The sequence below is a fragment of the Dinoponera quadriceps genome, unplaced genomic scaffold, assembly GCF_001313825.1.
Source record: "Dinoponera quadriceps isolate SergipeBrazil2010 unplaced genomic scaffold, ASM131382v1 scaffold405, whole genome shotgun sequence".
NCBI lineage: Eukaryota > Metazoa > Arthropoda > Insecta > Hymenoptera > Formicidae > Dinoponera > Dinoponera quadriceps.
In genome coordinates this window covers 3,258,056-3,275,886 of record NW_014554754.1, presented here as the reverse complement: position 1 = coordinate 3,275,886, position 17,831 = coordinate 3,258,056, and the positions used below count along the sequence as shown (strand labels likewise).

At 43.0% G+C, this 17,831-nt stretch overlaps 2 protein-coding genes across 11 annotated transcripts in view; one reads left to right on the top strand and one right to left on the bottom strand.

The window, feature by feature from the left end:
* LOC106741413 (solute carrier family 41 member 1-like) overlaps nucleotides 1–9,045 on the top strand; it is a 22,792-nt gene extending 13,747 nt beyond the window's left edge. For 5 of the 7 annotated variants that reach the window (XR_001374181.1, XR_001374179.1, XR_001374180.1 and 2 more), the window contains 6 exons: nucleotides 918–1,269; nucleotides 1,717–1,896; nucleotides 4,503–4,942; nucleotides 5,085–5,305; nucleotides 5,526–5,919; nucleotides 6,419–9,045. Coding sequence is in view for 2 of the 7 variants with exons in the window: in XM_014613418.1 (XP_014468904.1) it covers nucleotides 918–1,269; nucleotides 1,717–1,896; nucleotides 4,503–4,942; nucleotides 5,085–5,305; nucleotides 5,526–5,866 (1,534 nt within the window). In the remaining 5 variants the exon portion in view is untranslated. Of the gene's footprint in view, nucleotides 1–917; nucleotides 1,270–1,716; nucleotides 1,897–4,502; nucleotides 4,943–5,084; nucleotides 5,306–5,525; nucleotides 5,920–6,088; nucleotides 6,114–6,418 lie in introns of those variants that run through there. The other 2 variants (XM_014613418.1, XM_014613419.1) reach the window with 2 other exon arrangements.
* On the bottom strand, nucleotides 7,047–17,831 carry LOC106741412 (RNA exonuclease 1 homolog). Of its 4 annotated transcripts, none has more exons than XR_001374175.1 (11): nucleotides 17,302–17,831; nucleotides 14,761–16,454; nucleotides 14,138–14,501; nucleotides 13,824–13,981; nucleotides 13,013–13,477; nucleotides 12,374–12,671; nucleotides 12,112–12,274; nucleotides 11,745–12,004; nucleotides 11,433–11,626; nucleotides 9,949–10,120; nucleotides 7,047–9,853 (listed from the first exon to the last, which is right to left on the bottom strand). XR_001374175.1 is itself a non-coding variant. In XM_014613415.1 (9 exons), the coding sequence occupies exons 1-9, from the start codon at nucleotides 17,399–17,401 to the stop codon at nucleotides 11,541–11,543; spliced, it is 3,588 nt and encodes a 1,195-aa protein (XP_014468901.1). In that variant the 5' UTR covers nucleotides 17,402–17,831; the 3' UTR covers nucleotides 10,809–11,540. The 4 variants fall into 4 exon arrangements, 2 of the variants coding, with proteins under 2 accessions (XP_014468901.1, XP_014468903.1); XR_001374176.1 differs by having other exon boundaries at nucleotides 11,450–11,626; XM_014613415.1 differs by lacking the exons at nucleotides 7,047–9,853; nucleotides 9,949–10,120 and having other exon boundaries at nucleotides 10,809–11,626.

Genomic DNA, 17,831 nt, shown 5'->3' with positions numbered 1-17,831 from the left:
GAATCTAGTGATCGAAATCGGCAGGTTCATTTCATTGTGGAATCAGCACGCACACACGACACCCGCGACAATTGATCGCACGCACGTCGCGCGAAGCCGCACGCTTCTCATTCACGCAGCACCGATCCTCGCGTCGCTCAACACACAGCTTTCGTCTTTATCTTTGGCCTTTTTTTTCCTTATCGCTTAAATGCGCGCTAATTATCATGATCGAGTGATTTTAACCTTTCGCCCATGGATTACTCGAGGCGATTATCTATGAGCGAATAACGATTGGGCCGGGCTCTTTCAAAAATAAAACATTCCTTTTTATCGTATCATAATAAAATACCACTGAATTGTATAAGAAGTACTGCAAAACTTTCCCTTGTTATTTTTCATTCTGACTCAGAGGACTTTAAAGATTTATATACGGAAAGGGAAAGACTGTTGAATAAACCTATAAAAATTTTCCAACAGCGCGCGTAATTGGAGTAAATCTTCTGGATTCAATAGCGATATTAATGAGACGAATATTTTAATTATTGAAGCGATGCATAGTAGTTTTAATGATACTTGCCATTGAATCGAGAAGATTTATTCCAATTACGCTGCCGTTGGATATTTTATTGACATTTTTCTGATTCGACAGCATTTTTTTCCGTATACCGATTGCTCGTTTGATTATTCTTCGCGGCGTTTGGCGATGGACATGCGCTCGTTTAACTTGCTCCCTTAAAAGCACAGAATGACGCTTGTTTTGGCTTCTTTTCAAGATACCATAACGCTTTGAGTTTATCACACACCGACGATCGTCAGGCCTAAGGGTTAATGAGACTCTCGCGCGGCGGCACTCTCATTTCTCGAGACCATCTTCCTTTCCTGCGAGCCGGTAACATCGGTGTCTCGCTCAGCGGAAATCTCCTTTCTGTCGGTAGTGAGCAATGTAAGGAGCCCCTGCTTCCGGAGAAGCAGAACTCCACCAGGATGACACCGACCGATGGCCGTTCGCGGACCACCTCCGAATCGAACACCACCACTAACGGACAAGCCGGCCAAACGAACTCCACCGGCAGCGGACACGCTGACGAGTGCCTCGAGGTGACCATCTTCGACGAGGCCGGCGACGCCGGTCGGCTGCCGGACGTTGTCGCCGAGAGCAAAATCTACGGTGTGACCGAGGACGAGCCGCTCGAATCGTATTTGGCGATCACCATCCAAGTTTTCATACCTTTCCTCATCGCCGGTTTAGGCATGGTGGGCGCCGGATTAGTCCTCGACCTGGTTCAAGTACGATCGACTCATCCCCCCGTCCGGGCGAAATATTTCATGAGAAACACGATCGATCGATTTCGTGGAAATGTTAATGCGGGTCATGGCGGGCGACTCAGCGGCACGCGACAGCTAATTATATTCTTTGATAGAATGGACGCCGCTCGGATTTCATACAACGTCAAGCATTCGCGGCAAATTCCTTGATTGATATAATAATATAGACTTTTCCTCAGCGAGAGCCTTCAAGTTGACAATCATTTCGAACGACAAGTGAACCTTCTCCGATGATATAGAGTCCGAATAAAAAAGAGCAAATAAAATTATCTGCCACAGTAGATTCCTTATACTTTATTTATTTTACCTCTATTTAATTACGCTTGTTTTTTTAAGAAGATCAATTTTAAATTAACTCGGGGATGTTCTGTCGGTAATTTTATTCTATCAATAATTCTCCGCTTACAGCATTGGGTAGTCTTCGAGAAAGTCAACGAGCTCATGATCCTGGTGCCAGCACTCCTGGGGCTGAAGGGTAATTTGGAAATGACCTTGGCGTCGCGTCTTTCCACCCAAGCGAACCTCGGTCACATGGACATGCCAAGAGAGCAGTGGCACATGATCGTCGGGAATCTCGTGTTAATACAGGTAAGAGTGACCCTCGATCGTGTCGAATTCAAAGGTGAAAAGATTATTTATCTTCTTTAGAAAAAGAATTAGAGAATTTAAGAATTAGAGACTTAAGAATTCTATAAGTAAAAATTAGCTGTTCATATAATACAATTGAAATTTAATGAATTTAGCTTACTCTTTTTGTTGCTGTATCTGATTTTTAGCTAAAAACTAGGTAACTAAATTTCAATTATATTATATGGACAGCTAATTCCTTTCTTCTGTGTACCCTTTGCATGACGATCAATACATTGTGATATTTATATATGCATAACATAATGAAGGCACCGCGACAGCAGATCACACAAGCATAGTTTAAAGACTATAATAACCGCGGGCTGGTGGTCGGCCCCTAAAATATTGATTATCGAAAGAATAATAATATTCAGCCTTGGTAAAGAAGCGTGAACCGTTATTATCGAATTCACGCGCTGATCTTCCGCTATAAAATCCGTCTCTCTCGAATGTATCGACCTAAGAATGTTTAGATGAATTTTTTTTAATGTTGATATAACTTGATTCAACCACAAACGAGCTACTCCGACAGTAATGGCTTATCTCTATTTATCAAGGCTGAATATTACTATTCCTCGATAATAAATATCACACCGACTGCTAGATTTCGAGTTTCTCAAATATTCTTCCTCGTATATATTTTTAATGGTTTCATTGCGAACCTGATGACGCGCGTAATGACGACGAACTTAAACGCGAAATGGCACAGGTCGTCTTATCCGTCGACTATACACACCTGTACATGTGTTACACTCGATTCCGGCGAGCGGAGAATTTTTTCTTCTTTCTTTCGCTCGTTTTCACATCGAACCGTGTGTGGACACGTTCTTGACAGTTCTCTCAGATTTAGCTTCAGACTTTACCTTCGCGAAACTGGTTCTAACTAGATGTTCCATATTAAACGCCGATATTTACCACTTATCATTCAAAGGAGTCGTAACTTAATTCCGTGGAGTACAATGGCGAGACGCCGTATTGGTTCAATCCGACGCCGTTTACTTTTCTTCTGAAACTTCTGTTCTCCCGGCTATACTCAGCCTTCTCGCCGACTCCTCGTAGAGTTCGCGTCTTGTTTAACGAGCACTATAACTAGGCGACGCAACGCGCGCGCTTGCAGAAAAATCTCACCGCTGTTAATCATCCGGCGTCTTATCATCTGCTGCATCGTAAATATATCTGCGCTTGTCGCTCGTAGCCTACTTCTTTCTTTTTTTTTGAGTTCAAGTTCAACTCTGCGAATTTCCACTCGGTGGACGCGAGTGGCCTGGCGAGTGGCCTGGCGAATCGGCCGAGCGCATGCGGCGGGCACGACGGGAGCGACGGATTTACCGTAATCCGCGGATTTCGACAAATCGCTGTCGCCCGCTAATCACGAAACGATCGTCGTTGTTGGTATTTCCGGGAACTCGCGAATTGCCAGAGAATACAATGATGCGCCACGGCAATTTGACCCGTGGTTAGCGGTTAATTGCGAAACCAACCGGCGAGAGGATTCTGGGAAAGCTGGTAGCGTTTTTCCTAACCGCTCGATTTAGCAATTGAGCTCCGGCCGTCTTATCATTGGCGCCACGATTTGATTTTATTATGTGTTCAACGCTGACGGTAGGCGGCCTTCGGTAAGCCGATTGTTTGCCGTACGATCTTTTGTGCATATGCGCGTGGTGCACGCCTGATTACCTCACAAAACACCGCGCACGATAAATGAATCGAATGCGCCGTGCGCTGAGTCTCCCGTAGGGATAAGCCGACGTCACGCTTGGAAATCCTCTCTCGTCAGATCCAAAGAGCTACCGCGTGTCAAATCCGAGAGAAATTATTCACACTTGTCTCTCTCCCTCGGCGAAATTCTACGACAGGGCGGGATTCTTCCTCAGCGTAGATCTCACGTGGGAATTCATTACCGGCTCCACTATATTTCCCATACCCCGACAATTAAACTTTTAATTCGTCAAGACACGTTCCAATTAAGATTAATTCAGAGACGAGCTTTCCCTCGCGCTAAAACTCGTCGCGTGACAATCGTTCGGGCTTCATCAGCAGAACGCTCGTTGGAAATATTATGAAGAAATCAATTAGAGGGCTTCATTTTGCCACCTCCGCGTGACTCTCTCTCAAACACACATATATATACACGCGTTGAGCGAGACAAAAGGTTTGATAGTTTTGAAGACTCGGAAAAAACGGATTTATTCCTCAATGTTTCCGCAGATTTTTTTGGTTTCCTATATATTCCCTCTTCACGAAAAAAATAAATATATAACAGGTTTTAACCGAACATATGAATTTCTTTCAACGAATTTTTGTATCCTTGGGAGGACTCAAAGAAATCCACGGAAAAATGGAGAAAAATGGAGAAAACCCGATTTTTTTCCGAGCCTTCAAAACTAAGGAAAGTTTGTTCGTTTTGGCTGAGTTAGATTGTACCTTTTTCTTTGAAAGTGAAACAAGTGTATGACCCAACATTGATGGGAAAAGGATCAAAGTTCCAGTGCAGCATTAGTTGAGCTAAAGCAAACGGGCTTAGAAGAAAGTTGCTCGGGATTAAAAGTCACCTTAATCCTCCACAGTGTCAAGCGATAGTGGTGGGCTTTTTGGGCTCCGTGGTGGCTATTGTGATGGGCGCGTTTCGCAACGGCACAGTCTCCTTGGACCACGCGTATTTGCTGTGCGCCAGTAGCCTGGTCACCGCGTCTCTCGCTTCCTTCGTTCTGGGCCTTATTACCGCGGGCGTCATCGTTTTCTCCCGTCATTGTCATATCAACCCGGACAACGTGGCCACGCCGATAGCTGCCAGTCTTGGCGACATCACGTCGTTGGCCCTTCTCTCATGGATCTCCACCATACTCTACGAATCGATCGACAAGCAGGACTGGGTGGCACCTCTCGTCATAGCCTGTTATGTTCTCGTCACACCTCTCTGGGTGTGGATCGCTAAGAGGAACAAGTATACCAACGACGTGCTCTACTTCGGCTGGACGCCGGTCATGGTGGCCATGTTGATCAGCAGGTAAGCCCTGGAACGTTTCGCGCGACTCTCCAGTACGAGTATGAATACCGCATCGCTGATGGAAAATCTATCATTAGGCTATTATTGTGCGCATCGTATTTCAAGCGAGACTCTCGAGTATAATACGCGGGATTTCCCACAGCTGTGGCGGTCTCATACTGGAGTTCATGGTGTCACGCTTCGAGAACCTGACGGTGTTCCAACCGGTCATCAATGGTGTGGGCGGGAATCTCGTGGCCGTCCAGGCCAGCAGGATATCCACGGCGCTTCATAAGCAAGCGGAACTCGGCACGCTTCTAATTCCACCGGGTCATACGCATCCTGTCATCTTCATCACACCCATCGCCAATTTCTTCGGGAAAGGTATCCTCTCGTGTTTCGCCGATATGTATTTTCTCGAGGGAATCGCGAAATTATTTCTACACTGAGAAAAGGATTTGCTAACAATTACCAAACACGTAGGCCCATGATACGGACTTAAATATTTGATAATTGTTAGCGAATCCTTTTTTCGATATGCTTGCTTCACCTCTTCCCTTCTTTTCTCGCGATCGTAGATTTTCCTCCTTCTTCTTTTCCTCAGGTATGCACGCCAGAACGACGAGAGTCCTGATGGCGATGGTAATACCGGGTCACATCATTTTCATTTACTTGATCAATTATATGAAAGACGGCGACACATCGATGACGCCGCTCTTCGTCTTCGTTTACCTGTGCGCAGCGATGCTCCAGGTCGCGGCGCTCCTTTACATCGCCTATATAATGATCCACTGGATGTGGAAGCGTAAGATCGATCCCGACAACTCGGCGATCCCGTACCTGACCGCGATGGGTGATTTGCTCGGGATCAGTTTGCTCGCGATTGCCTTCCAATTTCTGTACCTGGTCGGAGATCAAGATTTCGACGCTCCCATCACGCCCTGACCGTAGTAAGACTAATTTTTGTGTGACTATGAGCATGGTTGTCGACGATAATGGTAATTATGCGCGTCTGCTATCATTTACATTTTCATATTTGTAATTACGGAATTTCTGGCTAGAGCCGTATTCGGAATATCTTCAAAATTTATAACGTGCTAATTCATATATTATTATGATATATTAACCCTTATCGGACGCTAGCTTTTTATGCGTGATTCTCACTAGGTTGTAGCTGGTTTCGGTAAATATGCAAACTTGTCACCTCCTACGTGACGTACGACCGCAGCGACGAAGTATTGTTGTCACGTGAGAGGTGAGTTACGACCGATAAGGGTTAATAGTCGATACGATTACGTTAGAAACTGGAGAGAAAAGCTTCATTCAAACAATGATGCGAGATTTCGAATAATTTTTTCACGAATATTAAAACATTAAATGAAATTATTTTCTGGATCAATTTTTAGTATCGATTATTATTTTTATATAAATTTTAGAATATCGATTGATCGTATCTCACTTAATGTTGCGAGAAAGACTTACTACGATCTCTTGCAGGTAATCACAGATTGTAGAGTTTTCCGGCGGGCGGGTCGCGCAAAAGTTGAAGACCGAATGGGCATTCCTACGAGGCTGTGGTCGTCTGAAAGTATACTCCAGCGAATCAATCTTCGATCTACCAGTCCGCCGGCGAGTCCAACGGGTGGTCGGTCGCAAGAGTGACTGCCGTTTCACTTATCGCGAGAACCGGCCGTATTATTTTCCTAAGAAGCCTGCTGCGAGAGCCGTTATCCATGCGGATATCACGACACTCGACAATTGACGAATTCCTCACGAAGACGAGCAAGCGGAGCTTCGGAGATCCAGCACGACGATAGACAAAAGCGATGGATCGTTAATGCCTTGTCAGTCGAGTGGGCGTACTCAGGTTTTAATTAGCTACTAATATATCAGAAGATAATGCGAGATTGATGTGCGTTTCGATAGCACATGGCGAATAAATTTGCCTAGAGAGATTGCAGGTGTCTCGATAGTTACGGAAATTTTTCAAGCGATTGACTTGATCGTCAGAATTCAAAAGCCTACAGCAGCGAGAATCGACCTCTTCTTCGAGGCTGACGAACCGAGATAATCATATTAGATATTGAATTATTTTGCACGTTAAAGTGACGGCGATAATTTTGCGATTTTCTCGGCGATATATTTGGCGAAATATCTTCCGTATAGCGTAACTCACAGCCTAAGAATTGTTGATATCACAACAGAGTTGAGCGATTTTCAAGATCCGCAAGAACGCACCAAATTTGTCGCTGCAACGCGAATGAAAATCGAGGCGGGGATTTTTTTCTATTTTCCGGGTGTTGTGTCAGTGAAAAAGAGGGGCACAATTCCGTGTGTACGACTCCGTGAACCATCGAGGCTCAGCGAGAATTCTGGTTCTTCTACGGAGCACGCGTGAAAGTGTCGGGGGGAGGGGGAGGTGAAGAAGAGTACGTGTAGTTGTAATACCAACGCGTATGTGTCTTCGAATAGTTGCCTTCGTATACGACGAAATTTAGATAGATATTAGAAGCTGCCACGCGACCTATTTTTCGAAGTTCTTTAGGTGCTCTCGGATTCGCTCGATCTTCAAGTACAGTATCCGCCGCGTAAACTCCTGCCGTAACTCGTGCGGTGCGTTCAATCGATATTTAGTCTTCCTCCTGCACAGAGAAGAAGAAGAGAGATAGCTAGTTTCAAATTCCCTTCTCAATTGACCGAATCTATCGAAAAGGTAATCGATTGCCACGAATCCTGGTAAATTCGAGAGCTGGCAAAACGCAGAATCTCGTGTGACAGAGAGTGATCAATGACTTCACGTTCACTATAGGCTATCATCATTTAGCCCAAAGCCACGAGTCCATTTTCTAAAGTTTCACGCGCGAATTAGATGTTTTGCGGATGTATCGTGATGTTATATCGAAAGGATCAGACGAAAAGTATACGCGCGATATGGACACGCGATAGTCGAAGCTTGATGCCTAAAATCGAGACGTAGAGACCAGACAGAAACTAATTCAAATTTTGCTCGCGCGTGCGCGATTCAAATCACACTTAGAAGTATTACTAGCGAAATAGCAAATTCTGAAATTGCAAAGGACGGACAAGGATGAACCTTGGCGAAATCGTTCGACGTTCACGACTCGATAGCGCCGCTTCGAGGAGACAGCGATCGGCAGCATTTTAACGAAGCTGAAAAGTGCATTTAGTTAACGTCTCGTTGCGGTCAACCGATCGACCGAGTTGTACAGATAATTTGATTCACCCTGACATCGTTGCGAACGTGGCATACGTACGACAACACGCTTTTGTGTTCAAAGAAACAGAGGGGGCAAACAAAGAGGCGGACGAGAAGGTTTTTTTTATCATTGTGACGGCGATACTTCGGTCGAAGTTAGCTTCGTTCGATAAATCTGTCGGCTTGCGATAGCACATTGTATAGTACGTAAATTAGGATATCCCGTGGGAAGAGAGGTGTCGTCATATTCCCTTGTACATATTATTGTATAGCGCATTACCCCGTAGAGGCGTCGCGCGCGTCGAAGACTAATATTTAGCCTTCGCGGCAGGGAGAAGGATTTTCGCATCCTATCGCCTTTCGGCACATACTTTCTCAGTATTATCGCTTTACCGTTGCTATTGGAATTGCAGTGCGTCTATTAATAGCAGATATCCGGTACCGCCGAGAGAACGGCCAACACGCGCTTTCCGAACACGTGTGCGCGCGCGTGTGTCTTTTGCGGTGAAAACTGCGTTCAATATCGAGATTCGATCGAGATAGCACAATACGTTTCGCCGGAAGGAGGAAATTACAAGGGGGGGGGGGTGCACGACAATTAACAAGTGCATAAATTCGTCCGACGTTCGCGCTGCCGAGATATTTTTCACTCGCCTTGAAGGTCTGACGGTAGCGTTGCTTCACGGTGCTTCTTTATCAACGCGATCGAAACAGCGTCGGGGGATCTCGCGTAAGATCCGAAAAAAGCACGAACTCGCACCTATTTGTGACGCGATGTTAGCTCTATCAAGTCGCGTGCATATACTTGATTATGTGTGATGATTGAGCGCTCTCAAATGTTTCAACGAGTTTCTCGCTCGTGGCGTCAATGTGCGAACGTTATATAAAGCTTCATTTTTTCTTTTTATGCGCATGCGTTTGTTAATTCTTACAAACATAAATGATTGTACTAACGAGAAGAAATGTGCTATAATACGCAGACAATAATATGCAATCTGAGGACGGATATACGAAAAGTATTTTGTATGTAAAGTTGGACGAGTATAGCATCCATTGTACAAAACCGACTTTTACAAATAAAAAAAAAAAGAAACAAGCGGAAACAATATATTTTAGTCATTTTCTTTGTGTGCGACATAAACTTGTAACGGGGAGGATATCGCGGAGCGGAACGATACTACCACTCGATCGCCGGACCGTAAAAATTCGCACATCTCGCGACGTAATAATCTCACGAAACATAACCACTTGAAGAAAATTGTCTGTAACCTAATATAGCGTTTGCACCGTAAGTTAGAACGACGTACGTGCAGACAATAATATAAGCGGCGAGAAGAAAAAGAAATATTTTGTATACAGTATCGTGTTAATATAAGAAGTGCGTCTTGTACAGAATACATTCGGTAACGGTTCCGACACACACAGAGAGATCGTGCAGTGTTCCGAAATATGTTCCTGTTCTGCGTTCTGTTAAAGTTGTAACGGAAGAGAGGGTTAGGCACTTCACGTCGTAGATCGACTTTCGCAGGTACACAATGATGTCGACGTCTGTTAGTCAATTACGACGTTAATCACGAGTTTCACGACGACGACGAGGCATGGAGCACCGGTGCGTAATAATCACGATGTCTCTAGCTGAAATTATGCTTTCAATCGTTAAACGAAATCGTCGAGCAGCATAGTAGTCGAGAAATATTTTGACGCAGATCTCCCCACTGAAACAGTGATGTAATTTTGTAAAATATGTATAATAAAAAATGTACAGAAAACGACGGGATCTTTTTTGCCATTTAGCTGATATTTTTGTTACTTTTAGTTTTTAGAACGGCCATGATATTTGCTTGATGTGCTGTTGAGGTGATTGTAAATGTCGAAGAAGTAGGGCGATTTTAAGTTATGTAAGATTCACTGGTGTACCACTTTGCGTTTATTCAGCTCTTCGTTTTCCTCGTTTCTGGAATCCTCAAATCAAGGATCTCTGCCTACATACACATATAAATTATAACAGTTTAATATCATCTGGAGTGTTTTATAAATAATTTAAATATATAGTCAGGATACAACTTAAGAGTTCCCATTTTTCACATATGAATTGCACACAGCTATCATTTCGTTTTAACGCTCATTGTATCATCAGTTTAACTTGCCACATTTTTCTCTTCTTATTGTCTTTATTATAAATAATTTTCTTTCTTCACTTGTGTGCTTTTCTCTCTCTCTCTTTCTCTCACTTATATTTATAAATCAACAGTAACAACTGTCATACTATTTGATACTTTTCGTATCAAGTTCTATCTAGCCAATATCATGAAAATAAATACGTGTGTATCACAATGATACAAAATGATAGCATTTAGCAGAAAACCCTGAGAGATTCTATCTTTATCATGTGGATAAAAGTATTTATAAAAATATTTATCGTGAATGCGACAATTGCTTATAAGAGCAATTCTTACAAAGGAGACACGTTTATCAATCAACTGACCAATCAATCAACACATTTCAATGAGACGAAAAAATCAATTACATTGAAAAAAAAATTAATTTTCCTCTTTAGAATCAATAAAAACAAAAAAATGTCATCGATAATCCTCATATCTGTTGATTTATTGCAGATTATTTCGAAGTGTATATCTACGCTGCGAGGTTGGGGCAGTAAATGGACAGATGCACAACGTATCTGGTCTCTTTAATGCTCTAAAGTATAAATAAGTAATAATAACGAAGTACAAAAATATGAATCGAAATATAGTGATGCGTATATCGACAGTACTGGGCATTCACATTTACACTTTTTAAGCAATTCAATCCAAAATGTTATTCGAAACCGAAAGTTTTTCTGAATGCCTATGTACCGATAACAGTTACCTAATCAATTTTAATAGATGAGTATATGTATGTACATTATATTTACACAATTACATTAACACTATTGTGACAACAGAGTGTGTGACGATAGTGTGACCAATAATCGTGTAAAAAATAGTTGATCTTTTAAAGATCCTCAAGAATTTATGATCTCGAATTTGCGAAATGACAAAAATTCGAGATTATCGCCACATATTTCATAAATGATTTGACGCGTCTTCAACCCATCACTAGGTATCGAAACCGGCGAAATCTCACGTCGATTCTTCATTAGCGACGTTCTATTTGTGTTCTAATAAATGTCAAAAGGTCATACGCGAACGTGAATCTTATCAGCTACATGATCTCGAATTTAACTCGAAAAGAGTTCTCAAGCAGACGCGGTGTGGGTATATTACATATTTATACATTAGATATAATACATACGGCAGTAGAGTATGTACCGTTCAACGCGCGTTACAAAAGAGATGGCTGGTGTACAGCAAACGCGATGGCATTTGTTCTTGCGTTTGAAATCTATGAATTCAGTTCTGCTCACTGCAGTTTCGCTTCTTCCTTCACTTTCCACAGAATTAACTCCATACAAGAGACGGCATCCTCTTTACTGTCGTGACCGCCGACTAAAAAAAAATATCATTATGAAGAATACATTACTTGATTGTTCGATTATTATCTCTCCCCATCACTTCTGGTGGCAAGAGTCGAAGCAAGAAAAACCAAAAAAAAAAAAAAACTTACTATCATTTTGTATGAGTTTTCTGAGAAACTCGGAACAAAGATTTTTCAATGCCCGTTTTTGCGGGTATCCGTTTTTATGCGGAAACATAACGCTGGTGTCCACGACAGTATCATGGAGCAGTCTTAAAGCTTTAAAATCGCTCTCAAGACTGTGACCCACCAAGATCGTTTTATCGGAGAACATTGTAAGAAACGTAGCCTGTACGTCCAAAAGAGTCGTCGTCACGTTCTTCATATCTTCCTCCGTGATCCCTGAGAACCTGTGTTGACACAGAAAATCGTTCACATAAACCGGTATTTCGTCGGTTTAAGCTGACTAATCGATATCGTCTAATCTCGTTAACGTTAAATTTCGCCATTGCCTTACCTCGTGTTGTAATCGATTATTGGATTTTGTGGCTTCACTAATGTTTCATATATGACGTTGCAATCATCGTTGATGACCGTCACTCTGGTCAATTCTAAGCCGTACGTAGTGTAGCACATCTCACAATCGAGCGCGTAGACACCTTGTTCTTCCACAGAGCCATCTTTTGCATAATGTAAAAAATGAATGATAAGACAATGAGATGATGAGTGATAATATGCGGGGGTACATCGATATTAGTAGAAAGTTAAAAATCACTCACCTTTCGGCAAAGTTTTAACGTAGCCGCGAAGATTCTCATAATCCGTATAGTCCCATACGTGCGTCTTTGCGTCGCAACAACCAGAGGCGGATCCGTATTGTTGGCAACAACTGTACTTGCCCTCGCCTCTGATCGTGAACTTTCTTCCCCAATGATATATACAGTTTTGTTGCCGTACAGAGAAGCCGTGTCTATCTACCATGTACGCTTGGCCACAGCGACTACACATTCTTTCGTTAGGCACTTTTGACAAAACACTTTGGTTTCGCGAATTTATCACGTATACTTTCGCTCGTCCCTGCAATATGTAAGACATCATTGAATATGCGGTTGCAGCAATACTAAAATTACATGCAAGGCTGTAACCTGCATCGTTAATCAAGTATTTATTCTCTTTATATAAAATTGCATCAATCCGTTATACATAACTATATACACAGTATATATATTATAATATTTTTATATCCCATCGCTTATCGTTCCATCTTTGAATAATTTAATATTGTCTCATTGGCGCTTGTGCTTCACCTTTTAATCATTTATTAATTTTTATCTCGCGCGCCCAACCTGTCGTTTGATTCTTTCAATATTTCCGATATTCTCATTATTTCGATTTGCAATGTAAAATCACTTGTTCACCTTGGGACCGTCCGGATGATTGCGAGGAAATCCGTTTTCTCTGAGCTGATCCTCCGACATGATCCACTTCTTCAGCACACTGTAGAGTGCGGATCCTTTGTAATCTATAACGTTCTTCTTGGTTCTGACTACGCTCCAAGAACCCTTCGACTTGCCGGCGAGTACAGCCTCGTGGGATACCATACCGCAGCTCGATCCGGCGGATTTCCCGCCCGATTTGCTCTGATCGACTTCTTTCCTCAGTCTGTGAGTCGCTAATATACACGCATTTTTGTACACCGGGAGCACCTTACATCTATCGTGACACGCGAGCTCCTCTTTGACAGCACGCTCGGCTGCGTCGTCACCGCTCGTGTAAACTTGCACGCATATATCGTGCATAATATTAATATAATACTGGCGAACGTTCAAAGGAAATTTCTGGGTGGCGACTTGAAGCGGTTCCGGTCGTACTAGTTGAGGTATCTGTAATATCGCAAGGCATTATGACTTGTGCACAGGACGTGGTAACGCCGAGGAACAGTGTGACTCATGCATGCGGTGGGCAATCGACCTCCTGTTTTTTTCTTTTTTTGCGGGAATAAACAACACGTAACGGAAAGTGATTGGCTATCGCGGCTTCGCTTTTCGTCGCGTTTATTAACGCGTTACCGCGTCCTGTGTGCACGGAAAAGCCGTGCGCGCGTTAGCAGTACGTTTTATCGAATATCTTATCGAATATATCGCGCATCGCGACTCAACCAGGACAAGACTCGCGTGCGATTGCACCGAGTAATAATTAAAAGTTTTCGTAGCGACTTTCTGATCTTACCGATTGCGGCACGTGAGCGATGCGCACACCGCCCTTAGTGGTTTGCGCCGGAGTTTTGCTGTCCGCCTCGTCCTTGCCTTTCGCCGACATCACTGCGACTTTCTTCTTCTCCATCGCGAGAGACTTCGCGTACGGAACGTGAGCGATTCTAACGCGACCTTTAACGTTACATTGCGATATATTAACAAAACGCTATATCAGTAAAATGTCACATGTTAAGTTGACGTAAGATTAAACCGAATCAATTTTTCGAACATCGCTACACGTGCACTTCACGGTCGTGCCAACTTTGCGTGAGCAGCGAATCAACTTACCATTCCCATTCAGCTGTGAGTGACTGTTGCTTATCGACGAAGTGGACTCGGTGGACTCCTTGCGTACGTTACTGGAGAGTTTAAGTGCCGACGTGGAGGATACCTGAGCCTTCGCTTCAGCTGCTAACTTCGCCGCGGCCTTCTCAGCCGCCGCTTCTCGCAATAGACGCCACCGCTCGTACATTTTCTGCTGCGGATTGATCAATTTCTTCGGTGGCTGACTAGGACCTACGTGTTTGGTGACGCTCGTGGCCGCCGAGGGGTGCGCGACCCTCTTCCTACCGACCTCTTCCACATCCTCGGGCTCGCGTCTCGTCGATTCTTTGATCGACACTACCTTCGGCTGTTCGGACACTTGATATTCCTGTAAAATGAACAAACACAAATTAAATGTCCACACTGTGCCATATCAAGTTGAATATATTCGAATTGTTTTCGCCGATACGGAATTTTGCCTTTCACCGGATGAAGCAGGAGAAGTTGAAATATTTTCAGCTGACGCAACATAATTTTGTCTACGACCGTAATGCGAAAAATGCTAATATTGCAAGCAGCGATAGAAAAGTATAAATAATTGATTAACTGCCGTCCACGTGCAATGTATAGATATGTGGATGACTCACCTGAAAAATCTTTAGGCATTCTTCCTGTACATCGTGATCCGAATCTGACAGTTCTAGAATTTCGTCGTCTATGAAAGGATGAGTGTTATTCAAAGGACTATCAACAGATCCGTCAGATGAATTTCTTTCGCTGCTACTCTCTTTGCGCTCACTAGATTTCCTGGAGGAGGTGCTAGGTCTCCGACCCGATCCCGACTGGTGTTTCTTATCGCTTTTGCTCGCTGTATGTTTGCTCGACTTGGAGCTGGAGCTAGTTTTGGACTTGTGCTTGTCGTGCCGGCTGGATTTGTGGTGATCATCTCGATCTCTCTTCGGAGAGCTATGTTTATCCCTCCGGGAGTGATCTCTATCTTTGTGCGAAGATTCCTTACTGTCACGGCTGCTTCGCCTTTTATCCTTGTCTTTGTTAGAGGAGGAATGGTGCCTACTTTTGGAATCCGATTTATGTCCAGACTTGTCTTTGTCCTTCCTCTCAGAACTGTGATGATCTCTTTTATCTTTCTTCTTACTTTTACTGTGACTGCTCTGTGCCTCTTTCTCCTTATTGGTGTCCTCTTTAACACCTTCTTTCCTTTTATCCGAAGACTTGTTCGCGTCACTTCCCTTGTATTGCTTAGACTTATTGCTACTTTTTGTATCACCCGTTTTAACGTCGCAATGATTATTGCGCACCTTATTACCCTTATTGCTTGTTTGCTCATCAATCTTCGCATGTTGTAAATTCTCTTTCCCTTTCTCGTCCACGTCCATAGTTTCTTCGTCTTTCTTGACACTTGCGCCACCTTCATCTTTGGATATATCTTCAACTAGTTCATCGTCTGAGAATTTCGGTTCAATGTCCAAAGAGTAATCTTGTGAATCTTCGCTGGACAACACTTTGACTTGTCCCAATACGTTTGGAGCAGTGTGACTGGCAGTAAAGATCTCGTCGATTATATCAAGTTCCGGTTCAAATTGATCCACGGTAACGTCGTCCAATTGTTGAGCCGTTTTCAACGGCGCTTTAACCATCTTAGGAACATATTCCTCCCTCCTCTTCTTAGACTTTGGATAATACGCTTCCTTGAACTTCGACTGATAATCGTTTGAGTTACTATCGTCGTACGAATTCGATGTGGACGAATCCGACTTGAAAGTAGGTATGTAACCTGGTACGGCATCCTGGTCGGTTGTGTTGATTATAGCAGTGGGTTTGTATGTAATCTCCGGCTGTTGAGAACTGCTGGATTCTTGAACTACACTCAACCATGGTTTAGCTCTCTCAGGAGAGCACTTACGTTTCACAGCCACTCTACTTTCTCTGGTCGGCATATACGAGATCACCGGTATATGACGTTTCTTCAGTTCCGATATCGGCGTGGGATTATAAACGCAAGCCACCGGCTTCGTGATAGGCGTGGGAATCGCAATGTGCTTCCCTACTATATTTGGTGTAGTATTGCGCATAGAAGCAGTGGAGCTGGAGGCCAAAGTCGGTTTGAGCTCCTCGACCACCTGAGAGACAATGTTCTCAGGAAACTTCTGTGCATCTGTGACTTCCTGATCCGCGAGCACCTTCTTTACAGCTTCCGTTACCAGATGTTCAAGCATGTGAGAATTCGATGTCACCACAGAGGAGGTTTTGTTCTCCTGCGTCTGGCCTGTCGTCTGGGCCTCCACCATTCCGGCCACTCCTGCTGAGCTTCCTCCATCTTCTGTGCAAAATACACAATGACTTTTTATTCAAATACGACCAATTGCTGCTTTATAAGTTAATGATTTGTCGGTATATGTAAATGTGCCTTTAAAGTAATAACATTTCTTGTACAGACTCAACAAGTTATTCTATGTCTTGTTAGTAGTAAACACAAACCATTTTAGGATTGTCCTTGTTAACAAAATACATGATTGCTGATCTTTCAATATTCTTCATCTCAATATATTTAGCAAAGGAATGATTTATCGATATACATAAAAGTATTTTTTAAATATATATATAATAATTTTTTACACAGATTCAATGAATTATTCCAGACCTTCGTTAAACATGTACAGCCAGATTAGTGTCTCGTAATTAGATTGAACTCAACTTTTTCACCTCAAATATAAAACTCAGTTCAAAAGAATCCTGATTAACAATCATTAGAGGAATTGAGGATATCAAATATTTAAGAAATATTTTATATAATAATGTAAGCACAAAATTGCTTTCGTTATTCTTATGATAAGACACGATTGTTAATTTATCAATGTTCTTTAGCTTAAGCAAACAAACCGAACAAGCGAATTATTCGCTTCAATCTACAGAGTTCGGTTTTCAAACATTTGCTTTTTTTTGCACGCAATTCGGTAGCATGAGAAAGAGATTGAGTGATACAAAATATAAATAGTCGGCATACAATACATCGTCTGAGAAGTTTGTTTCAGAATCGTTTGAAAATCAAGAAAACATCAAACTTCATCATCCGACGTTGCATGTGGATTACGACATGTGGGGTCGTGTGACCCAGAAGAAGAGTCCAAGATGATAAAAAAAGACCTTGATCCGGCGTGAGCTCTTACCACGTCTAGCATGTTTGAAGTGACAGTAAGGACGATCGCACGATCCGCTGTCATAAAACGGGCAATTTATCGTCTTGAAGTAACCGGTCGACGGCAACATAATAACTGGTTCATTGCTCTCCGCACTTCGGGGAGGCCATTCTTCGTGACGGATGTGCGATGTACGTGTATGCCGATGTACGCCGCAATTAGGCGCTCACCGTGACCGAGTCAGATAATGTCGCGTCGTTGATTCCACCTGACATGCCAGCCGATCGATCTGCTCAACAGGAACCGCGATTTCGTTACGTCCTTTGTGCAAAAGAAATCAATGCGACACGAACGAAACTCTGCTGACACGCTCGTTCGGATCACGATGATAGGTTATGTTACGCCGTCATTCCTTCCTTCCTTCCTTCCTACCTTCCTTCTAATATATGGCTTCAGCTTGCCGTCATTCGTTCATGAATGAAAAACGATAATCGATCGATGAATCGATGTTCGACTTTTTTCTTGTTGAAGAATCGACTGGTTTCGCTAATGTTTTCAAA

Excerpts from the sequence above, each read along its gene's own strand:
- LOC106741412 (XM_014613415.1), bottom strand. The coding sequence starts at position 17,401 with ATGTTGCCGTCGACCGGTTACTTCAAGACGATAAATTGCCCGTTTTAT. Across the intron at positions 13,478-13,823 it reads TCGCTCACGTGCCGCAATCG|ATACCTCAACTAGTACGACC; the intron begins GTAAGATCAGAA and ends GCGATATTACAG. Across the intron at positions 12,275-12,373 it reads CGTTAAAACTTTGCCGAAAG|ATGGCTCTGTGGAAGAACAA; the intron begins GTGAGTGATTTT and ends ATTATGCAAAAG.